Source organism: Seriola aureovittata, chromosome 7 (assembly GCF_021018895.1).
Source record: "Seriola aureovittata isolate HTS-2021-v1 ecotype China chromosome 7, ASM2101889v1, whole genome shotgun sequence".
Classification (NCBI taxonomy): domain Eukaryota; kingdom Metazoa; phylum Chordata; class Actinopteri; order Carangiformes; family Carangidae; genus Seriola; species Seriola aureovittata.
The window spans coordinates 14,927,367-14,953,040 of NC_079370.1; the positions used below are offsets into that span (position 1 = coordinate 14,927,367).

The 25,674-nt window shown below is 40.4% G+C and overlaps 1 protein-coding gene across 3 annotated transcripts; it reads left to right on the forward strand.

Moving 5' to 3' along the window:
• chn2 (chimerin 2) lies at nt 1-23,921 on the forward strand. 3 transcript variants are annotated; one of them, XM_056381121.1, is made up of 13 exons: nt 1-16; nt 8,961-8,999; nt 10,793-10,848; nt 12,509-12,566; nt 12,835-12,948; nt 13,127-13,397; nt 18,320-18,403; nt 19,655-19,739; nt 21,009-21,182; nt 21,462-21,539; nt 21,766-21,903; nt 21,997-22,102; nt 22,757-23,921. In XM_056381121.1, exons 2-13 carry the CDS (start codon nt 8,986-8,988, stop codon nt 22,926-22,928), a joined length of 1,350 nt encoding a protein of 449 aa, XP_056237096.1. In that variant the 5' UTR covers nt 1-16; nt 8,961-8,985; the 3' UTR covers nt 22,929-23,921. The 3 variants fall into 3 exon arrangements, with proteins under 3 accessions (XP_056237096.1, XP_056237093.1, XP_056237095.1); XM_056381118.1 differs by lacking the exon at nt 1-16 and adding an exon at nt 2,074-2,741 and having other exon boundaries at nt 12,535-12,566; XM_056381120.1 differs by lacking the exon at nt 1-16 and adding an exon at nt 2,077-2,741.
• The last annotated feature ends 1,753 nt before the right edge of the window (nt 23,922-25,674 follow it).

Below are 25,674 nucleotides of genomic sequence, written 5' to 3' on the forward strand. Positions count from 1 at the left end.
TTTTAAGTCTGACTTGGTGAGTGAACTGTTCTCCTACAAACCTATAAGTTTCATTCAAGGTTGTTTTCAGCTAGGTGTTGTCGAGCATAGTGAGAAGACAACCAAATGGGTTGCAAAGCTGACTATTAAGAAGCATGGGAGATGTGAAAGTTAGCATTTGGTGCCTGTAACATACTTATCATTCCACAATTCACCAATTTACATGTACAAAATGTTACTTTGGCTTCCTTGAAGGTATATTTTACCCTGCACAGTGTGTCTTATCCACAATAACACCATGATAAAATGAAGCATATTAAATAGGCCGAATAAAAATAATTGACTTCGTAATGGCAGTAACATAAAAGTGAAGGGAAAGTTCTGGTGACACATTTTTATTGCTATTAAATGTCTTATATTAATATTGTTATGTCAGATATTTGCACTTGTCTTAGCAGGAAAACCACAGGTGTTACTAATTACACTGATGATGTCTCCATTTAATTATGTGCCCTATTTAGCTAATAGGCCTTTCCACATCAGACAAGGAAAGAGATCTTCTAAATTAGTCTAACAATGGCTCTGTTCTCTTCAGTTGTCCCAGTAAGCCACTACAGGACCCTGGAAGCAACTAATCATTCATCAGTCATTTTATTCTTTACCCATGTGCTTTTCCTGCTGTCACATGTGAAATGTTTTCTGTGAAAAAACACCTTCACAACAACCAGGGCTTGTAACTGTGCGACACAAGTAGAGCATTCGTTATTTATGTGATTAATTACACCTGTGCGTGTCCTGCTAAGACTCGTCAAAATACAGTGTCAAACAGCACCTAACATTCTGGGATTTTTTAAAGCTGCAGTTATTTATATCTGACCACTAGTGGGCAACTCTGATCTATTAGTATCTATATAAAAAAAAAAAAACCTATATCAAGTTACTTGTGTAGTTGACAGACATGAAGGGAAGACGGCACTCACAGCTGGGAAGAAAACTGTGGCTTGTGATGTGACAGCTCAGGTGAACAGGTGCGGAGATGGGGGCTGTATCCCAATTGTCTGCTGTTTACAAAGCTGGGTAGGGTATTAATAGGAGATTTCCCTTGTTCTAAAGTCTTGGTAGTGGTTTTAATATGTAGTGTTACTTAAAGAAGCCAGTAAGGCCAGAGGATAGGTATATTTTGAGGCAGTTTTACATTGATTGACAGCTATTTCAGACTACCACACTCAGCCATGCTGCAGGGTTGACATACACATGTTGAAGTGTCCAAGACACAAGAACCCCTAACTGCTCCTGATGCTGCGCCATCAGTGTGTGAGCACTTTGAGTGGTTAATAGACTAGAAAACTGCTATATAAATGCAGTCCATTTACTGTTTACCGTGTACAGTTGCTACACTCATTCTGATCTGGAAGCTGCCCAGTACAACCACACAGTCTTATCTGTTGGCCAGTGAACATCTGAACTGGAGTATTCAAGGGAGTGCTGTGCAGATTTATCCTGCCACTCCAGTAAGGCTGAACAATTAATGTAAATATTATCGCAAGAGTTGCAGTTTTTTTGATAAAGGTAAAATGTGTCCCAACATACCATAAATGAAGCATTGTGATGCTACAGAGATGACATAAGGGACCATGCTTGTTTAGTACAAACATAACAAAAAATTACATCATCATTTTTATATTTTATTCAGTGAAAATTAAATGCAAAAAATTACCATTCCAACAGAAATAATGACTCATCGCAATTGTAATATCTGCCAAAAATAATCAAAATATCCAATCCAATTTCTGTCTTCCCTCCCTGCACCTCTTCCTTGGAGGGCAGTGAGGAAGACGTACAGTGAAGGATGCAAGAGCTCATACATTTGGAGTTGTGGAGAACTCTTGGCTTCAAAGCTTCCCTTCAAAATCTGTAGATTAAAGCCACAGACGCTACATTCATCTTTTTCTTTTGTCTGCCATCTCATGGGAAAGGGGGAAGCCCACCAGATGGCGCAGAAAACACAGGGATTCAGTCTGACGCTTTCAACTTAACATGACATAACATGACATCTGATGAAAAAATGCAAAGCCAAGGCTGGAGTAATGTGGTTTGGCCAATTGGGCTTTGTTTGCATGAACCTCATTGAACTGTGGGACTCAAGAAAAAAGTAACGTCTGTTTTGGATTTTGCATACGCCTACATAACTAGTCAGTTGTTTTGGGCTTCTTTTGTAAATCGGGATTGCTTACATCTGGCAACCCTGCTCCAAACTTCCACTTTAAGAAGGCGCGTCTACGCTGCAGTGTAGTGTGTTTATTACAATCCTTAAAGTGGCACATGGAAACCACATCTGATTTCTGCATGGCACAAGAATCTAGACCTACAGATTCTGTCTGTCCAGTATGAGGAAACTGCTTTGAGGAAACTGATCCACGTATACGATCCTGTAGCTTGTCAGACTATTTTTATCTGTGGCAGTAGCACCCACGGTGTATGCGGCAGCGTGAGCTCCCCACCAAGGCGCACAGCAAGCGGGAGGGGAAGGATCCGCGGATTCAGACAGACGGGTGGTGGGCTCGGGGCGAGACGAGACGTGAAATAGTCCCCGGTGCAGCCGTCAAAGGTGAAGCACATTGGGACGTGAGTGAAATGGAGGCCCCACCGGGGACGAGCTGCTGGGAGCGCACCTTGGCCAAACGGGAGTAACCGAGCCGTGAAACGGGTTGGGATGGCAGCATCCAGTAACTCAAGCCTCTCAGGTTCATCTCTGTCCTCTGGTAAGAGTTCACTTGACCCAGACTCAGTCTAGACTCTGAGGCATTGCACTTAAGATGATATTAATAATAGCCTACTACTGCTACTACTAATAGTAATAATAATGATAATAATAATAACAATAATAATAATTAATTACAGTGCTTTTATAGAAATTTATAATTGTGTGCTTTGAAATGGATGCCTTTGTTTGTCTTAAATCAAACTTTTTTTCATTAACTTGTATAAAGTCATCTCTTACATGTTCACCATTGACACAAGCATCAGAAAATGTGGCACCTACCATATTTCTGCATCTCACATGCACCTTGTGAACATTAAGCAAATATTAAAGTAGCCTCCAGTGACTGCTGTGATTGAGAATAAAGGATAAATGAAAAGCATCCCCATCTGTTATAAGTAAAGTGGTGGAAACATTAGTGGGAAAGGACGCCTTTCGTGTGCAGAGGGATTATAAGGTTGTTAGATGCAGTCAGGAGCCTCTGACGTTGGGTTTGGATGTTATCATTAGATTGCCAATCATCTCCATAATTCCCTTATTGACTTTCCACTTGGCTGGCTTTAAGGATTATGTTTGGCCTGTGTAGTCTTCCATTTTCCAAAATGCAGCAGCAGGCTGGGATGTTCTGACACTGTGAAAATCCTAATACACTATGGTTCAGTGACATAATACAGTTACCGCTACAGTGTGCACAAGACTCCAATTAAATCCCCTTCGCATATAATGAGCTATCGTTCAGCGATTAGCACCTATTATATGTTTGTTAAAAATTCAATTTTCGCAGAATGAGAACAGTAAGTGGGTTAGCAGCTGTTCAAACAAAACCAAGAATGAAACAGCAGCTCCATGCTTGTCTCTGTTTATATCCCATTCTGTGTTGATAAAACGTGTTGCTCGTGTTTGTAAGGGTATAAAGTACAAACTCCACTATCACAGTCATTTTTAATGTGGAAGCCCCATCAACAACCAGAGGCGTGTGTGTGTGACATGAGGAGGGAGAGGCTGTTTATAATACTACACTCATCATTTTGGTTTATGATTACTGTTTCCACCAATATTTTACTTTGATACTGTGGAAAATGACATCTAGAAAATACTTTTTTCACTTATGAATGAATAAAAATTAAACTTGATCACTACTTTAGGCAAAACTATAGGTGTATTACAGAGTGAGGGCATTTTATAGTATACGCAGTGTTTGTTTTACTTTCCTACTCTTTCTACATCCCAACCACACCGCACAGCAGAGTCACATTTCCCAAGGTACTGCCCAATGAGAGGGACAGACAGTCGTTTCCAAGCTGATATAGCCTGTGGTGACCACATGCTTCACAAAGCATTATCTCATGTGTGCGTTTCAGAAAGCAGTGGATTTACTGTTTGACCACTGCTGCTTTAAGAGGAAAGTCTTTTCTTTCTGTGGCATTGGAGGGCTGTCATTACTGTTGGGCTCTCAATATAATTATCAGAGGTTACAAGCTGTGCTGCTGCCAGGGATAGAGTGGTTGTCACAAGGGTATTATTATTTTCATGCAGAGCTCTTTGGCAGTCAGACACAACATTTGAATAATCTTGTCTATGAGGCATATGACTCAAAAATGAATCTAGGCTCAATTTCTGCTCCATATTAGGTCGGCTGTTCTGGCTGCTAACAAAGTGCTTTTGGTGTAGGTATTTCAGCTGCTTCTAATGATACATCTATCTAGTACTCTTGTTTTGAGGCTGTTTGGAGGAGAGTGTGTAAATAAAGTTAATCTAACTTCTTTCTGTGAACAGTCAAAGTGTCACTGATGGCAGCGTTTTGTGCTGAGCACTGATCTATGATAGTGGTAATGGTAATTACATTACGGAAGCAAACACTGATTTATTTCTGTACTGACTGTAAATTATTGAAATAAAAGGGTCAATGGTAAGTACACAAACTGCCTTATAGTGTGTGAACTGCATTACATGCACACAACCTATAACTACAACCTTATTGCAGTATTTAAGTATTTTTTTAAGGACTGCAACATGATTGCAACATATATGTTGCAATCTCTTCTTTTCCCTAGAAAGATATTTTCTGGCCACTCGTCTTGATCAGGGAGGTTCTTACACATTCTTGGCACGGGTGGGCATGGAAGCATGTACTGTACCAGCAGCATACCATTTGCTAGAAGGCTCCAGGAAATAAAGCTTTGAAAATAAATTGCGGGAAGGAGCATGAAAGTATGCCTTCTGCTCCAAGCCTTAAATGACAAAATTGGTCAGGGAGGCAGAATTACAGCCATGTATTACAGAGAGGCTGTCTGCTCAACACCATCCTGCACATGTTCCTGGCAAATGCTGCATTTCACCTCAAAATCTTTCCATTATTTCTATTTCTTGTCCTTTCCAGTGTAATTTGTGTAGGACTGGAATTATGTCATGTATAATGACTTAGTCAAATTAGCTGCATGTTTTACAGCATCGGCGAGGGAGCAGGTTAGTCCCCCAAGTCACCCAGCCCATTAATTACAAAAACAGGCGCTTTCAGTGACACAAGGAAATGTCAGATTTAGATCACCAAATTATACTTTGTGTTAAAACTCACCTACAGTTCTTGTTAACAGCAAAACATACAGTTCCACTGAGGGTGCACAGCCCAGCAGCGCACCACAAATAACACACTCCAGAGGCACCCTTGTACTTGTCACATGTTATCTGGTCAGTGCAAAGACTGTGTTGAAATGGTTGTTTTGGACCAGTGTAATACACAGATGGTCTCCCTGCTGCAGCTCTACTGCATCCCACTGACTCTCTGTGTGTGTTGTGTGGGTGTCTGTGTGTGTCTGTATGTGTCTGTGTTTGGTTGTGCGAGGGTCTGTGTGTATCTGTAGCAGTGCTGCACTCAGAGTTCAACTCCAGAATGTGTTATTTTTTTATATACTTTATTTTTTATCAAATAGCCAAATCACGCATAGCCACACATTTGCAATCTCACAAGACTCCACAAAACATTATGAACATTTTCACATTATGTGTATATAGGTTGTAAGTCTAGGAAGGGCTTGGAAGGGAAGTATTGAAAATGAGCAAACAACAGTTAAGTACTTATAACATTATGAACAAAACTGTGTAGAATCATCTAAATCACACATGCACCATGATGGCAGGTTAAATTGAAAGCAATGCATTGAACTGTGAAATTAAATATGCTTTCATCCCTGTGTTTCTTCAGTTCTAGCAGAACAGAGAACAAAATACACTTAACAAACTTGGCAAAATTGCTGGAGGTGAAATTTTTGGTTGTGGTTCAGCAGATTAATACCAACTTAGACATCATCATGGTCATCACTGCTTTGTCAAGGTCACGATAAGATTAGATAAATTGCCAGAAGAATCCGGGATCACAAAGGACACACTCATAGCATAAAATGGAAAAAAAAAAAGATGGGAAGATGGGAAATGCACAACAGACTCATTCATCCCAACCCCAACATAGATTAACAGGTGCACATGGCTAATGGAAACATCTCCCATGTACTGTAAAACTGAAATTCACAGGACTTGTGGTAACTACCTGGTTATACTATTTTTTTAAGGAGATTGGTTCATGTCATTATAAGCCTTGAAGTTTGACTAGATGATAGTAAAAAACAGTGAGGTTTTAAAATGTCTGCATCCTGTTTAAGAGCTCTTTTTTTTTAATCATAAAAGGCTCTAAACTTGTTGAACTGCTGTCAGCCTTGGACTCGTCTCACCTCCACATAAGTGATTGTTTTATGTGCTGAAGTTGAATATTTTTTTGCATGTACACAGACTCCAGATGCAGACTTTATCTCAGGGGATAAGAGTCTTGATCTTCATTCATCACATATTCTCTTTGTCACCAAAGCAAACACCCGCCGGTAATTATTTTATTGAATGCCTCTGACTGGTGAGTAATGGAGGGCAACACAATTAATAGCTGTTGCTTTGGGGGAAGAGCCCTCTGGCTGCTCTAGAATTTTAAATTCTCCCTGATCATCAGGCACCATGCAAACTCTGAGCTACTTAAAAATTCTTTTTGATGTTCTTTGGATTTCTGTGTGTGTTTATGTGCGTGTGTGTGCTCGGTTGAGAGTGGATATGCACAGTGTAGCCCAATGTATTTGCACGCATGTATGTTTGTGCAAGTGTGTGCCAGTGTTTGCATCAGAATCGACCCTTAAGAGCTCCATTTTCTGAGCCGAAGCTGCAGCAGAATTCCAGACTGAAATGCCATTCGTCATTAAAAAGAATCAGATTGAAAAGGGAATATTTGGCAGCCAACCAGATGAAATCACATTCTTTAAACAAGCTGCAGTGGAATAAATCTTTCAGATTGTTGCCAGCGCAATACACAGTGACAAAGCTTCATCATTAGGACAATACATTTTCCAAGACAGCTTGGCCACACATCAGCAAACTGAGCCTGAAGGCTATAGAGTTATATATTTGAAGGTAGACACTCTGTGGAGGGCATTAATGAAAACATTTACCCTTAGAAAATCCACCTCTCAGTTGAACTACTTTTTCATCATTTGCATAATTATTCAGCATTTAAATATATGCACCTATCTTGTCTTTCCTCTGAAATAAATTCAACTTATTGCGAAGTAACTGTGCTGTTATGAGAAGCAATGATGAGCTATTTGTGTGTTTAATAATGTTGCAACAAGCCTCCACTCAAACTCTCCTGCGGTGAGCAGAGAAAACAGGGAAAAACTCTGAAGTGCTGTCAGATGAACAGATGAAAATAGAACAAGAATATACAGAGACCTTATTGATAAAGCTTTAACACTTGTGCCATTTGCTGTATGTTTCGCAATTTCTCTGCCTGTACCTCAGTGCCCACATCCAACAAGTGCTCACTAGTTTTATTAAACAATTCCCTTCCCCTCTCAGGTGTGTTTCATCTCTTTCCCTCTGGCCAGAGGGGTGTGGTGCTAATGTGCTGATGAGTGCAAAGGAATGTTTAAAATGAACAACGTGTCTTCTGGACCAACACAATCCATTATTCACGCAGTCAATTGAATCTTCGAGCAGTGGCACTGGGATTTTAATGAGAGATATTACATTTAACATCTGAGAGGCAGATGAATCATTTAGTATCATAGCAGCGATTTTGTGCATTTGGCACGTGGTATGAAATGTCTGTGTGTTAGCTACAGAGCAACATTAGCATGCTGGCATACTGAGCATGTAGTTCATACATTAACTTTAATTAAATCAGTCAAAACCTGCAGTTAAAGCTGAATTGCTATGTAAAAGCTTGTCATCTTCTCAAGATTCATTCTTGACCTTGAAAACATGAGCTTGAGGAAAAAAAAAATCATAACAAAAGGTCCAATTTATTTATCCTTTCCAAAGTTTTTCATTGCTTCTTGTGGCCATCCTCAACATGCGAGTTAGAGTAGAGTTGCGCTGGTGTGATATGTGGATAAAAACAAATAAGTTGGAAATAGTGCTGAGAAATGTTAGTGTCAGCATCATTATTATATTAAGAGTAAAAATATGTTGCACCATTTGTGTCCTAATAACAGCCAGACATTTTATTACATCACCGACAGTGCAGTACAGCAGCAAATTTTACCATATTTTTGACTTGTTTGGTGACACGTTTTATTACAAGTCATAACTTTACCGAGTAGCTACTACAGTAAATTATCAGTTGCTACAGGGCATTTACTTCATCACCTCTCCTAGTGTTTTAAGCTAATATACTGTAACAGCACACTCTATCATGTATTCCAGGAATGTGTTCACATAATCATAAATCAGCCACTATATTTCCCAGAGGTAGATCTTGTTGTGGGTGCTTAGATGTAAATTGTATTTACCCCCCCCTAATTTTGATTAGTGAATTTGTCGTCTTGTCTCAGAATAGAGATACTTTGTTTTCAGGACCCTGCCGGCGCGTAATATAGATCAGGTGTGTGCCGACATGATGTTTAGCCAAATGAGCGGACACCTGTATCGATTGTCCTTGAAGCAGAGATACTGATTAGAAGTGTATTCACTGGTGCATCTCAAGAGGCCGCTGCACAGTGTGAAGCCATATGCGTAATCATAACAGAGAGATAAACAACAGTGACATAACCACGTTGAAGGGCTCAAAGTCAGTCCACTGGGAAAGGGCTCGAAATGGAGATTTTAATGAGAGAAAACAAGGCACAGTCTATTAACACCACTGTGAGTCTCTAACAGAAACCTGCTTTATTTTTGTGTTTTACAGACCCTGAGGATTACCAACCGCCCATATGGAAGTCCTACTGTGAGTAATTAATTCATTTTACATGCTGATTAGCAGTGTTTTAACCCGACGTTGGCCTTTAGTGTGTTTCTTCAAATAACAGCACATTTATTTGTGATCTATAAATAACAAAGAGACATTTTTCTATACTTGGAGGAATGGGTTTTGTTGTACATAGTGCAATTAGATACACTGCAGGTTCCAAAACGCTATGCACACATGCACAAAAGGCCCACACTCCAGCACATTCGCCCACACAACACATTCACACATGCACAAATGCAAAGCAGCACATCCCTGATCCCTGAGTAAAATAGGTTACCATCATCCAGGAAAACAAGATTTTCTACCTGCAGAGAGGCTCAGCTGAAATGGGGTCCTCAGAACACCCACCTCATTATACAGTGTTTTTGCCAAGTGGGAGGAAATGGGTTGACTCCCCAGAATGTATGTGATGCATTTGTTGAAGCTGAGCACAAATCATTTCGGCTGGAAACTCTGTGTCTGTCCTTAGAGTAATTATTACATTTTGTTTAACCAGTTGCAGTTCATAGCCTTTATATGCACTTTTCCTGCAATTATTGTAAATGTCTCATATGTATAATTTTCCCATAATAATAATGCTTCGTTTCTGAAGTCGCCCATCTTCTCTTGACTCGTCTGATTCTCTGCTGAGGTATTTTTAGAGCTCACTGTGTCCCTGGAATGGATGATGTCCAGATCTTGCTCTGGTTGGCTTGAATCAGCCTGACAAAACATGAAAATGTCAGGAGTCAGGACATTTTCACAGTCAGGAGTCTTTCTTCCCCGCCTGGAGAATCTGCTGCAGTGAAGACTTAGCTCAACCTCATGCAGTGATTTCTTTGCTGTAGTACAAGTTGTTAGTGAAGAGGACACTGCTGTAAGTCTTCAGTTCTCAGCTGCATCTCACAAGGCATGGGCATAGACTGCCAAACTGCATCATACAATCATACAGTATAAAACAGTTAAACCTGTTTTTCTGTTATCATTGCAGGATTTTCATACAGTCTGGTATGGAAATGTGGCAGTTTGTCAAACACAAGAGAAACTCCAGCTCTAGACACACAGGATTTAAAAATTGGACATGAAGAAAGAAACCACACTCAGCTACTGATTCCTCTGTGGTGGTAATATTTCTGTCCTGACAGACCTCCAGTTCTGGGAAACAGGAAAAACAGCAGCCGCGTTTTGGCTTCCCTCACTTTTTAATCACTAATTGTAATGTACCAATTCTTGTGAGGCTGCTGAGGTGTTTGTGGTGATTACGCTGCCTGCCGCAAATCCCTCAGTCCCATTTTCACTTTGCTTCACTGCTTTACTTCCAGTTCTCCCAATACTTTAAGTAGACCTAATGCACTCAACCATAGATTTGCAGTATGTATGTATTTGTAAGTGTAAGTATTTCTGTTTTGGAGTAAAAAAGGCTAGTGTGCAGTTATAAGCACACAACAGCTCTGAATTCACACGAAAGGATTGCAAATATATGGCTCCTGTCATGTAAACCACTGACTGCTTAGCCTTGCATATACTTGCATATACAGTCCCTTTGTATCTTATTACCTTTGCACTGAGACAAAGCTGTCTAAGTGGAGATATTGTTTTATGTCCAGTCTAGTCCTGTGATATGAAAGCTGCATTGCGTCATTTCGTTTCCTTCATCTTTAAGTGTGTGTTGAGGTTGTTATTTTGGTAACAAATCTACAATACGTATGTAATTACAACTTGCACTGAGCTGTGTACATAACTCAGAAGGGCAGACGGTCTTAAATAACATGCATATATTTCTCTAACAGTGTACCAGCTACAGCAGGAAGCCCCGAGACCAAAGAGGATCACATGTCCTCAGGAGGTCAGTACATTCATAAATCTGTATACAATAGGCTACTGTAAGAGGCTGAAATGATTGATTCTACATTTTTATTAACTATTTAGTCTTTTTGTGTCTTTGTGTCTTTGCATAGCCCAAAGTCTAAACAGAGGAAACCTGTAATACCTCATAACCTCATATTTGAGGAGCTGGAAGCAGCATTTCTGCAAGTATTTTTCTTAAAGAATGACCTCAACAGTTAGAGGATTATCAGAATAGTCATTGATTAGTTTTTTCAACTAGCTAGTTGATTAACTGGTGCCAGCACTATGACTGTGAATGATTAAAATTAATCACACAAACACACAAAATGTCACACAACAATGAGGAAGAGGATGGTTCTGATGGGAAATGCAGTCTAGCAACAAACAGTTATGAGCCAGCACCATCCTGTGATTATGGATATGTTTCATGAAAATTTTTAAGCAGCCTTGAAGCACCTTAACTGAACCACCTGTTGGCTTCATTTATTTATTTTCCCTTTGCCTTAAAACACAGTCTACTAGACTGCATCTTACAAACTCAGTTTTCACTCTCAGGTTTTAGCCTGGAAAACATTCACTGAGAAATGACTGAGCCTGGCAGCCGGAAGCCAGACCAATCAGTAACCTATGGAGAATGACTCGCTGCCTCTCAAGACTCCCACACCTCATGAGCAATTGTTTTAACTCAGTGGTATGCTAGAGTTCGAAAACTAAACATAATCCTCCAACTGCATGCCTTAAATTTATTTAGGAGTGTAATTTGAATATGTGTTAAAATAGTCAAGGACAAGATTTTTTTGATGTTTTTCTGTCTTTTTCGAACAAAGACCAGAGATCAACCTAGCAAATCCTGTTTCAGTGTTCATATGGACATCTGACTACAGTTTTAAGACAGACTTAAAAACAATTACCATTTCACATCAAGAACAATAACAAGTAAAGAACCTCAATGTAAGCAGCTGGAACATGTTGGACAGGCAGTACAGACTTTATTCTCAGCCGTGTGAATATAAAGCTAATGTTGCTATACTTGTTACTGCCCTCACTGAGAGAACTGTCAATCCTCAATCGTATAACCCACCAGAAATGATGCTTCATCTCATTTTGAGTCTTGCCACATTATGATGGGCAAAGTGAAAGTGATGGGCTGGCTAAGTGAGAGTTGTGGCTGCCCGTTAAATTTAAAATACAAAATGATGTTTGACATTTTACCAAAGTGTTCCCATAAAACCATTATGATCATAACTGAATGTGAAGAGACATCTGTAGTGGTCTTGCCCACAGTCTTTGTATAGAAAGGGGTCTCAGTAATTCAAGTGTTTGTAATTTATTATTCTTTGTCAAAATGTTAATGCCGATGTTTGATGTTTTACATCGTCTTCAAAATGAAAAGTGTCTTTTAGCCACATCCTGCAGAGACACTGCTCACTAAATATTAATTCTTTGCAGCTGGCCATCTATCACCAGCTGTTTTCTCATACTGCCTCTTATTCATCTCCACACTGTGATTTGGCTTTATGGTTTGGTAGCTGCGAATAGACGCAGGGGCATAGATGGAGATAATCTGTCCTGTGGTGTAGAGTCCACTATCTTTCACACAGGCTGTAATAACAATTTGCAAAGCCATTTAATTGAGCTTTCACATCATATTCCTCCAGCCAATATTTCTTCTTCTGGTTTCCAGATGGAGAGCAGACCCAAATACTATGGCAGAGAGTGAGTGTAACTTAATTACTGTCATTTTTTTATGCCTTTTTTTTTTTTTTTTTTTTTTTTAATATTGTTGGGCAGTGAATGGTTTTATCTATCATTATTGCCTGGCATCAGACGTGGTTAGGGTTTAAGTGGGTGGATGTGTATTTTATGTGTGAGCTTTACTTCTAAAATATCAATCTTTGTATATTTGAGGATAAAATTCCATTGGATGAAGAGTTATACCCACTAATTGTTATTTATATATTTCTTCTTTTTATTTTTTTAACAGATTTCATGGCATCATCTCTCGAGAATATGCAGATGAGCTGCTGGCGGCAGTAGAGGGTGCTTACCTCATCAGGGGGAGCCAAAGACAGCCAGGGACTCACACCTTGGCCTTAAGGTACCAACACATCAGTATGCAGCACAGAACCCCTGAAAGGTCGTCCCCTTCAGCGGCCCAGAGCTCACTCCGTCTCTACCTTGTTCACTTTTACTCAGCCACTCAACCAATTCAACCTCTGCTTATTTTTACTCCCTCTGTATTTTAAGCACATCATCATCCATGTATCTCAATCCAGGTTTGGGCACCAGACCCTCAACTACAGACTGTTCTATGATGGGAAACACTTTGTTGGGGAGAAGAGGTTTGAGTCCGTCCATGACCTTGTGACAGACGCCCTCATCACTCTCTACATCGAGACCAAGGCAGCGGAGTACATTGCCAAAATGACCACTAACCCCATCTACGAGCATCTTGGTTACACCTCACTACTCAAGGACAAGATGGTGCACAGGCTGAGCCGTGGACGCACAGAACCCCGCAGGGTCACCTTCCAGAAAGACGACAAGGTGAGTTTTCTGACTGTTTATGTCACCAGGAGCATATACATTCTCAAGTTTTAATTTTACTCTGAGTTTACTTTTTGTGTACTAAGGGGTGCTATAATGAGTAGGAAGCTTACTTCTGCTGAAGTTGAGCAAGACACTGCTTCACAGACCACCTTTCTATTAAAGCTGCAACAATTAGTCAGTAAATCAGTTCTGCCATTGATAGAATATTGAATGAAAGCAATTCTGGTACTCAATAATTAAATACTCATGTATTTAATGATTGATTGATGATTAATCGAGTAGTTGATCAACCGAAAGCATTTTTGCTGGTCAGATAAACAAGACATTTTAAGATTTGACTTTGAAGACCATTGTGCATTATATCAGAGAGAGAATTATCAATCAAAAAAAGTTTAATTAATGATAATCAATAGTTGCAGCCCTAGTTTGAAAGAATTTATTCTACGAAACTCCTTGCTGTATGTATAATTAAAATTAAGCTGCTTGAAACTGAACTTGATGTTCACTAAAAACCATTTCCATTTTGTTATTTAAATGTTTTTCAATTTAATTATCCAAATCTGGCCTTCCTATCCTATAATCCTTCTATTATCTGTAAATTTAAACTTTGATGATAAGCCACCCAAATTATTTTAAAACGAGAAAAAAAAACTCTTTAGTTGGCTCATCATCTCAGTACATGCAAATTCTCTTGTACATTTGTACACTTCTTCCATGCTACTGAGCATCTCCAGTGCATTTCCAGTAGGATGCCTCTGAGAGGACACTTTGTCCTGTGAGTGAGACATACATTATCCCTGTAGCCCCTGGGTGTGTTCACTGCTGGCATGCTTCGTTGCCTCATCTTAAAGGTAATGATGACCAAGGGGACTGGGACTTTGCTCTGCCTGCCGTGCATATCAGACACACTGATCTTGGGTGAGACACATTACACATTGTATTCATTGGCAGTCGTGAGCTGTTGTTGGACTGAAGTCAGTGAATGATTTATCAATGAGGAACGAGGAAAGTCTGTTCTCTGTCTGGAGACAAATTCAAAGTATCCCTCCACTAGATGGCAATCTTAACTTGTTTCCTCCTCTCTTTTTTGCCTGTTGATGGCACTTCGAATCATGCAGAGCTCTTTTTTATTAACTTATACTAATATTTTCATGGTCTCTTCCACTTTAGAGATTTCAGGAGCTGTATCTTTAATGTGTCTCTCAGCTTGAAGACAAGATTTATTGCTATAGGAATTTTTTTTTGTCTTCAAATTGTCAACCTAGAGTTTTTCAATTTGACAGTCAGTCAGTGACAGACACTTGACAGATCTGTCAGCAGGAGCATCAGTTGCGGTATTAATATCATTGGACTTCAGTTTGGTCTTTGTAACCTGAGACATGAGCCGTTAATGCAGACCTTTTGACCTATTGGCCATCGGTCAGTCACTCCATTGACTTATTGTAGTTTTAAATACTACTACAGATGCCACTGCCAACCTCTAGGAAGCCAGAGAACTGCCCTCTGAGACATACAGGCTCGCACATGTTTGCTTAACACACACTGCTTTATTGAACAGTGTAAAGTAGTGTTGCTTTTTGTTTGATTTGAATTTTTGTGGGCTGCAGACTCCCTTTAGCATTTAGCAAGTAAATCTGGAGCACGTCGTTCACTAAATGTCAGATTGTCAGTTATCTAGGCGCTTTTGGAAAATGACTTCAAATTTCCTCCTGCCAAGTTTTAAACATGAGGATCCGAATCAGTGACAGCTGTGATGACGGCGGGCATTGTCAGCCAGCGATTGAAAACCTGCCAGTCACTTCTAAAAGACTGAGAGGAAAACAGTTCTCTGTCTGCTCGACTTTTACGTGTCCAGGAAGCAGAGACCTGGCCTTGATGGCTCGAATCTGTGGTTGCTTTTTGAACTTCATGTTTGCCAATTACACAGCCACACCCTGAGGCATTACAGCCACAGTGGCTTCCCTGTATGGTCAGCATTCACATGTATTTACTCAGTGTTAGGTTGATACCTCCATATTTACCATGAATGTAAATTCTTCTGTAATTGAAATACTCCCAGAAAGTGAGAGGGGTACTTGATGCGACCTGTAGATCAACCTCCTGCGTTTCCTTCTCTTTGCATGTGCAGGAATTTCCTCAGTGGCCAAAATGTCTGCCACATTTCTCCTGATACTCACCACGCTGGTTTAATCTCAGCAGGGCTCTCGACAGACTGGTCTGCTCGCATGTCCTGGAAAGATTTCCAAGAAATTGTCCTGTTATTTGTTAGGATAATTATCTGTTCTCTCTCTAGAGTTTCATGCTATAAAAAAGCAAAAACAAACTATTTACTACTCCTCACACAGCATTGTAAGTACACATTTATTTTCAGTGTTCCTGTTGCAGACAAAATTGGCAATTTCTTCCATTTTTGAATAGTGAACAATATCTTTGACTACCATATCCTTCACACTATGTCTATTTATATGCTGGCGACAGCCAGGGCCAGGGGCATTATGTTTTTGTCCGTCTGTCTGTCCATATGTCCATCCATCCAGTTCTCATGAATGTGACATCTCACTAACGCCTTGAGGGAATTTCTTCACATTTGGCACAAACATTCACTTGGACTCAAGGATGAACTGATTAGATTTTGGTGGTCAAGTTCACTGTGACTTCACAAAACACATTTTTGGCATGAACACACAAATTCATGAACTAATTAGGACACAATTTAACACAAATGTCTAATAGGATAAAATGGTGTAATGATAAAATGTTATATCCAAATGGTCAAGGGTCGACTTCACTGTGACACCATAATGTTCTGCAAAAACAGTTGTGGCCATTATTCAACGCTGTCGCTCTATTAGTTCTATAAGATCTGTCCTAGTCCTATGTGTCAGAGATGTTGTTAGGGCTGTTTTGTTTGGGATGTGGATAGTTGTATCTTGCTGTTTTACTGTGTCAGTGCCCACTGTGCTGTTTTCCCATGATTCCAAGTACTCGCTTACAACAGCGTCCACTCAGCTGTGCTCTCACAAAGCCTTGCGGGAATAAAAGAGCCAAAGCCACTGAAAAGAAAGCAGAGCTTGTTGTGTGACCACCTTTTGTGTCTTTTCTTCCAAGCTCTTCTTTAAGAGACAAGAAGCCATCTGCCTGCAGACAAAGAGTGGAGCCCTCGTCTCCCTCCCTCCCACCTCGCAAGTCTAAAATATCTTAGAGCGGTCTATTCCTCATCTGTCCCCTCAGACTTAGCTGTGGAGCTGAATTCTATGGTATGGTATGTGTAGGTCTTTTCAAAGAATGTCAGCCACAAAGACAAATATCTTCACCTGTCCTGTCACTCTCCAGCTATCAGCCGGTTAACTGCTTCCTCCAGACATCAGAGACAAAAAAAAAAAAGGATGGTACACAAAAGGCCCACAGCAGTTTTTTACTTTGCTTCTGTGTGTGAGCTGCCAACCCTTTTATTTTATCTCAGCTTTGCAGTTACCCCTTGGGCTCTCCGACTCACCACTCTGCTTTTGCTCCAGCTCTTTATCATCACAAATCCAGTGCTTACCAGCTTTCTGACCTTTCCTCCCTGTTTAATAAATCAATTCAACCTTATATTTTTTGTGATGTCTTCCTATGTTCAGGCTTGGCTGTTCTGTAGAATTGCTCTTTGATATAAAACCTCACAGATATTTGTTACTTGATGTGTCGTATGATGTGTAGTTTGGGTTTATGTCAGTGTTCAGTGCCGCGTTTCAGAGCTTCATGATTAATTAGAAGAGCAGGAAACCTTGTGGTGCTGCTGACTGGTTGTTTACAAGCAGAGCTAATAGGGACAAATTCAGCATGAACATAGCAACAGCCCCCCACTGGCAAAAATACTATATGGCTACAGACCTGCAAATGAGCTTCCTATGGGATTTTACTTGGATTTGGGCACTGTGGGATTATTCCCTGTGTACGGATTATTGCAGTAATCCCTCCCAATCCCAGTTGATGGTCTGGCTCTGCTGGCCCTCTGAGACAAATGATTGTGATTGGCGTGAGTAGTCTGCAGTCAGAGCGTCTGGAAGATCCAGTCTGGACGGCAGTGAGGGGAATTCCACCAGCCGACTGGCATGACTGGAGGTCGAGATCTGCTTGAATTACGAAGACACAGCCTCAGATCTGTCAGGCCAGAGAATCTCGAGCCTGTCTTTGAGCAGGCGAGTGAACCGGTTAGGAGACCCGGTGCTGACTGAGAGCTGCTGGCAGAAGAGTGTTATCTCCAGTTAAGTGAAGTGGAGTGTATCCGGAAGGCAGCCTGCTAATGGGAGTGTGTTCTGTGCTATAAAGAGGGCGTCTGCACTATTGATTCTGCTTTACAGAGCTGTTGAGCTGTGTGAAGTGGTCCTGACAGCACACGACCGCCCTCACTCTCAACCTCCTGGCCCCTCCTCATCAGGACCCTGTTCTCTCTCTCTCTCTTTCCTTTCTGGGCGTGTGAAAGAGGGCCATTGTGTGAGGCACACTCCTGCCCTCAGGCCGCCCACTACCGGTCCTGTTCCCCCTGCTCTTCTTGCTCTCCGCTGCCACTGGATTCAGACCAGATGCAGAGTCAACCCCGTACTGGCTGTCATCAGTCACCCTCCTGGGTCAGAGAGGAGTGGAGTGTAGCTGCTGTCTCTGCGCTGGGCTGTTGCCGGCAGCGTCTGCTGCACAGCACCCACATATCTCCTTTGCATCTTTCCCCAGAGGAGACTGAGAGTCTGTGGGACCCCGACCAGTCGAGCATGGAGGCTGAAGAAAACCGAGGAAGTTTAGGAGGGGATCTGATTACCCACAAGGCTAAAAGACAGGAGCGAAAGCGCCAGGAGCTGCTGGCTTTGGCTCTGGGAGTCAAACTGGGGAGTAAGGGGACTATTCTGTGGAAGCCTATTAAACTCTTGGCCTCCTGTCCACAGATCTCCTCACCTCTGGTGCGACGGAGTGCCTTGAAAGACACACCAGAGAAGCTGTGCTCTTATGAGAAGATCCACAACTTCAAGGTGAGCAGTTTATTTTATTAAGAAAAGTTTGATGGCTGCCAACAACTTTACTTTGATACATTTTCAGCAGGTTAGCTCTCACAGTGTTTTGCATTGGTTAATCACTCCTTTAGAGAGATGCATTTAGAGGTGTTTTTGCCTGCCTCAGATGTTTGCCTGTCCCATCATTGACCATAGTGTGTGTTGATGTTTTCATGAGAACACATGCAGCTGACACCCATATGCACTGAGGGGAAATAATGGATACACTGCACAACAGCCCATTAACAGCAGAGCACATTGATTAGCATTGATTTTAAAGCTTTTAGATCCATTTTTGTTTTGTGCTACTGAGTTCTTAAAAATATATATATAGAGTGTGGCCCCATTTGCCATCTTATCTGTTATCTATATAGAGTTGAAGTTATAGAGTTATAGAGCTGAAAAGTATTGTGTAGTCTGCTCTCCGTCAGAGTGGGATGTACAATAGAGTTAGGGTTCTTTAAATATACGAAAGAGAATTTATGGATTCTCTGCCTCTGGGCGCCTCAACATTCTTGCAATTGTATCTTGGGTTTCAGTTAACAGGCAGGCTACAATGACCCCCAGCTTTTTCCATGCTTCCCTTTTGAAAAAGAACAAAAACCTTCTACTCACCACCTGCCATATGCCCTCTTCACTCGTCAGTCTACTGCTACCTATTCAAAGTCCCAGTGAAGGTGTATGTGTGTGTGCACGTGCATGCAGGTGTGGCCCCATTTGCCATCTTATCTGTGTTTTATGTTGCACAGTGGGTGTACATCTGTTATTTTGACTTGCAGGCTTGCCTGCATGTATCCAATTGCCCAGGAGCAGATGCCAGACACATTATAGTAAATCCTTTAATCTGCCTTGTATATACAAATGCTCTCATTTGGCCAGGGGTCCCATCCACTGTAGCATGGGATCACAACGTAATCTCTATCCAGTACATCAAAAGGGAGGTTTTCCAGTCTGGACTGGACATAGCAGTGACTTGCAATACATGGTGTGTGTGTGTGTGTGTGTGTGTGTGTGTGTGTGTGTGTGTGTGTGTGTGTGTGTGTGTGTGTGTGTGTGTGTGTGTGTGTGTGTGTGTCTTTGTTTGTGTGTGTGTGTGTCTTTGTTTGTGTGTGTGTGTGTCTTTGTTTGTGTGTGTGTCTTTGTTTGTGTGTGTGTGTGTCTTTGTTTGTGTGTGTGTCTTTGTTTGTGTCTTTGTTTGTGTGTGTATAACCATGTTCTCTTTAACTCCAGGTACATACCTTTCGAGGGCCGCACTGGTGTGAGTACTGTGCCAACTTCATGTGGGGCCTGATCGCCCAAGGTGTCCGCTGTTCAGGTAACTATACACCACAACATCAGAATTCCATGTCATGGATTACACAAAGAAAATCATGTACGTCATGGATTACACAAGTAGTGTATGATCTGCAGTTAACACTGTTCTGCCACGCATGTTTCAGTTGCATAATCCTTCTGAAAAAGTATTGCATTTGAATTGGTGATTTGATTACATCCTGTTTTATGGTTATTTTCCATTTTCCTGTTAGATCTATGACAAACCAGTTGAGATCCATACTTCATCGAAGTAGTATGGAAAAAAAAAGCACAGACACACAGCTGTAACTGCTATCACTCTTTTTGTCTTATGAGAATGAAAGGCAATTAGATGTTTTTACATGGTATCTTCTGATTCCCTTATTACTGTTTACTGTGAAAATAAATTTCATGTGATGCAGTGTGCTGACAGTAGTTACATCACAATAGTTGTTTCAAAATAAAACATGTAAATTTTATCTAACTATGACAAATGCAGGTCAAACACAGGTCAGATATACTGTAATTGTTGACCAAATATAACAGCAGAACTAAGACTGATGACATATTAGAGCTCGATGGGGTTTTCAAAGCTTCCATGGTCACAAGATGTGTTCACTGCACAGACACAGTCCTGAAACCGATGTACATGTTGCTGGACTTGGTTGCTTTCTCCTTAAACAGAGTGTTTGTTGTTGAGGCATTTGCCATGCTGATAAGCCAGAGGCAAACACTGGTATCATCAGACACCTCATGTGCTGTGGGAAACAGGAAAGAGTTCTTTGTCCTCTCTCACTCCCTCTCTAGCCTCTATTTTTTTTCTTATCTCCTGCTACACTCTCTCTCTGAGAGCGCTGACTGAGAGTGAGGACCCCAATCAGCAGACCAGCAGTAAAAACATCTTTGTGATGAACGATTTCAGTCGGACACCTCGGTCTTCAAGTATGGTTCCCTCAAAACCTTCATTCCAGGCTGCGCTTCTACACAAGCAGGCGTACTTCTAACACACACACACACACACACACACACCGCTCTTGCCAGCTGTCCAGCACGCTCCGAGTGACTAAAACTATAACAAGAACCCCCGCCCATGCTGCCATGTTCGCCGTTATCTACCTCTGGCGCAGTGCACCGAGACAGCTTAGCAGTGACTGTGCTGGCTGACAGTGCAGTTTATCACTGACTCTGGGAAACCTTTTCAAACGGCTGTCTTTATCCTGCTGTGATGGTTGTGTCATCATCAGTCTGAGGCTAATCTCTCTCTCTGTTTATCTCACTCTTGCTCTGCTAGATTGCGGGCTGAATGTACACAAACAGTGCTCCAAACTGGTTCCAAGCGACTGCCAGCCGGACCTGCGCAGGATAAAGAAAGTGTTTAGCTGTGACCTCACCACGCTCGTCAAAGCTCATAACACGACGCGACCCATGGTGGTGGACATGTGTATTCGAGAGATAGAGCTGAGAGGTAGAATGCAACAATCAGTCATCACATTAAACCCCATCAATCACTTCACAGAGAGGAAAGTTAGAGCATGAGGCTTGATTTGTAAAGTCTTAAATCAAACATTCAATTATTCTGCAGTTACTATTTTGCAGTTATTAGAAATGTCATTGATCCTTTTTTTTCTTTTTAGAAAAGAGGCCTAAATTCTGTAAAAAAAATTTATGTCTGAGAGGCAGAATGTGAGGTAGGCAGGATGGTAATAGAAAAGAAATTCACAAGCGTCCTAATTTTCTGTTGCAGGTATGAAATCTGAAGGTCTCTACCGAGTGTCTGGCTTCTCAGAGCACATAGAGGATGTGAGGCTTGCCTTTGACCGAGGTTTGTAGACATCAGATTTCTTTGCCCTGGGATCTAGTTTTCTGAGGTTTTAGTTCACATCATTTTGAATAAGAAGCTTGTTTCAGCTGCAGTGCTTCACAAAATAGTATCTGCCTATCTGTTATTTTGTGACACACAGTACATACTCACATTGACCTTTTATTTATAATTGTATCCAAATATAAAATTACATGTCAGTCATACATTTTTTATTTCTCATCAACAGATGGTGAAAAGGCAGACATCAGTGCCAATTCTTATGCAGACATCAACATCATTGCTGGTGCTTTGAAGCTCTACTTAAGAGACCTTCCCATTCCAGTCATTACATTTGACTTGTACTCCAAATTTATTCAAGCTGCAAGTAAGAGCTCCTCTCTCTGCAATTCCATGCCATTACTGTGTTGGTACTGCTCTGCTGTGCTCTGATACTAATCGTTTTAGTGATATGATGTAGAAATTCCAAATGCTGAATCCAGGCTGGAGGCCATCCACGAGGGCTTGCTGCAGCTCCCCCCGGCCCACTATGAGACGCTACGATACCTGATGGCTCACCTCAAGAGGTGAGTTCATACACAAATCACAACAAACACAAACCTTTGCTGTGTGTCATTCCCTTTCTCTCTCCCCTGACTTTCCTATCTATCTCTACTGTTGCTATAGAAATGAAGCAGAAATGGCAAAAAAAACAAAACACATAAATGAGTGTATCACGCTGATACACTGGGTGACATGTTCCCTCATTACTATGAACATGGGAACTAGTTTATTTTGAGTTAATCCCACATACACCATTTTGCTGCCAGAAATACTCACTTGAGTACCAACCGTGTAATAATCTGTGGCTGAAGATAGTCCCCAGCAAATGCAAGAAATGACAGAGCCCGGCTATTTGAAAAAATTTAGCCTATTTAAAGAAAATTAATCTGTATGTTTGAAACCTGGTTTTAAAGATTTGTGTCATACGGACTAAATGCCACAAAAGGTGTATGGCAGTTGAAAAGTATTAAGAGACAGCCTAACACATTGTTAGTTTTGGTCTTTTCATAGGATTTGTTGAAAATATGACCCTTATCCTTGATTTGAATTTTCCTGAGGTGAATCACCACATGACCTGAAAAAGAAAAAGAAAAAGAAAAAGACAAAAATATTTTAACACATTAACATCCCTGTTTTGTATTTTGCCTGATTCATCTCTCTCTTTTTATATTTTACAGGGTGACAATGTTCGAAAAGGACAATTTAATGAATTCTGAGAACCTGGGGATTGTCTTTGGTCCAACGCTTATGCAGCCACCGGAGCAGAATGCCTTGACTACCCTGAATGACATGAGGCAGCAGAAACTAGTGGTGCAGCTGATGATAGAGCATGAAGATGTCTTATTCTGAGGACTGAGGCATGCAGGGCTTACTACACGAAGGACAATTATTTATTCTGTCAAAGAGGAAATTCAAGCCACCTTGATTCTAATGAAGTTTCAGAATAGTTTGTAATCAAATTGAACTTGAAACATTTCTTTTTCGCATGACTGTTTTAGCTAATGTTGGTTTAGTGTTGACATTGTCTTGTAACTGTAAGTTTTGGGTTTCCATACTCAGCCAAGACCATCATTTTTATATTAGGGAATGATCCAGTATTTGTAACTATCTACAGCGCCGTTCCTTCCTCGCTTTAATTTGAAGACTGTCACTACCTGGTGTAGACTCAGTCATGACAGACAAGACAGCACTGTGTGAAATCTGCTCCCGGCGGATTGTCAATCATTGTTGGCCTGGTGCTGTGTGAACCAAGCCTCACAGCAGTAGCCAAGTTTATGCTCCCACATGTTATGTGTGCATATTTTGATTTTTGTGGGAACGTTGTTTAAAAATGTAATGAAACAATGTGGATCCTGTCATTGTAAATAAACTCAGATCATGTAATGATCAATATTTTAAGTGTGTGTACTAAAAAATGAGAGATGAGACAATAAGGCGCTCATGAAGCACTTTTTTGCAACAAGTGTAAAGATTTATTTTGTAAAGATGTTTATTTTTGTCTTTTACTCTGCATCATGTTCTGTCACAATAATATATACTGTTGAGAATGATGTTTGTTGAATCGATGTCTGAATACAAAACTGTTCACAAGAGAAAAGAGTCAGAAGAATGACAGTTTTTGGATCTACCATTTTCATTTTGAATGTCTTCAGTGTTATGTGAGGAATACACAGGTGGTTAAATACTGGTCAATAATTTACGTTATTTTGCAGACTGCACGACATGAGCAAAGATCTTCTTTACAGATATTGGTCACCAGTTTTGCAGTAATTGTGTTTACATGATGTAATTTGAAATATTTTCAAGTAAATAATAAGAAAAATAAAAAGATTATGGCCCTTTTTTTCCTCTTTCTATGCCAGTAACATGGTTCGGTGCTGCAGTATTAGCCATTCACTTCACAGTGCCATTGAAGGTCACAGTGATACTAAAGCTGTACCGAGCGTGTTTCTTTCACCCTTTGTTTGATGTGATTAATTGAATCCTTTCTACCAATCCATTTTATCAAAATGTATTTTTGTGACGGTTGCAGTTAAAAATGTAATTTATGAAATGATGATTTATTAAAGGATGTAAAACTTCAGTTTAAAATGAGACCTCAAAGCATTGATGTGACCACAAACCAATAGTTCTCAAAATGTTGGTTTTCATTTTTCTCAGAAATGTAACATGATCTCACCACAATGAGATAGCAGTAAAAGTGATTCAGCTAGTGACGACTGGTTGAAACCTGCAGAGCATTGAATCACAGTTATGTGGTTAACTTTCTTTTATCTTGTGACAGCTATTGCCATATCTTGCCAGGTGTTTTGCACAGAATATCTTATTTCTTAATCAGTCTCTGCCTTGTTTTATATCCTCCTCATTCGTTCAGTTTTACCTGTAGGTGTCAGCACGATGGAATTTTACCAGATACCAAATGAATTGCAGGGTTGATAAAAACACTCTTGAGGAGACATAGTTGCACCAGAGCCTGTTCCTGAGAATATCGCTAGTGCGTATCAACCTCGGTCAAAATGCTTTATTTCTCACACCTCTTTCTTAATTATTCATTTAAAGAATTAAAGTTGGATTGGTTATAGTTTAAAGTACTTACTAAAATAGCAAGCAACCAACAAAACTGAAATGCACACCAGCAGTATGCCTCTATGCTACAGTATTACTCTATTTTCATGGTGTGAGTTTCATGTACATCTTTGTTATGCAACCACTGTCTCACAGTCGCTTATGTACAAGACTTTAATACTTTAAACATGTGATGCTGATACATTTTTGGTAACCTTTACAGTTAAGGGGGAAAGAGATTGCATTCTTCTTTATCTCGACTACATCATGAGACAACTTTGTGCATCAGTATGTGAGAGAGCAAGTGTGTGTGTGTGTCAGTTTAACGTGGGAGGTTTACATTTGCTGTCAAGATTCCCTCAACCAAAATATTACAAAGCTGCAATTTGGTTTAAAGAAAAGATAAGACTGTGAACAGCATGACAGCTAAAGCATGTCTCTGTGCTCTTTGAGAGACCGAGCTTCCTGCTGCTGAGTAGCGGATAGACCACTGAGCAGTACCTGAGCAGTGCTCTATCTCTTCTATAGCTTGTAGAGTTTGTGACATATATAACCTGTGATTGCCTAAATTATAGATATTTTGCAGTTGTTTTATGTCTATTGTTGTAATCCTAACACTTTTTAAACAGCCATTACAATCCTGAGAATGAGTTTAGTAAAGTGATCCCTTCTACAGTTGGGTGGACTCACATGATGTTTGACATACAATGACTATGATTTGACAGAACTATGAGTATGCCAAGGGTCACTCAATGACGTTAAATGAGGGTTTTCACTGTCCTCTTTTATAGATTGTTCCCAAACAACTTAAATATCAACTAAAAAACGTTGTTTCCTGCTCAGGCTTCAAGAAGACAGTTTTGAATCTGGATACTGTTTTAGGTGGCATTGCTGATATTCTTCATGGCAAAATGTATATATTGAATATCACTAAAGGAATATGATGGACACTGAGGACTCACTATATTTTTAAATTAACTATAAAATATTGGGAAAGAAATTAAATATGATTTGATTATGGCTTCTTATT

Coding starts and splice junctions, on each gene's coding strand:
- chn2 (XM_056381118.1), top strand. CDS start 2,693: ATGGCAGCATCCAGTAACTCAAGCCTCTCAGGTTCATCTCTGTCCTCT. Junction 9,000..10,792: donor GCCCATATGGAAGTCCTACT/GTGAGTAATTAA, acceptor TTTCTCTAACAG/TGTACCAGCTACAGCAGGAA. Junction 21,540..21,765: donor GAGGCTTGCCTTTGACCGAG/GTTTGTAGACAT, acceptor TCTCATCAACAG/ATGGTGAAAAGGCAGACATC.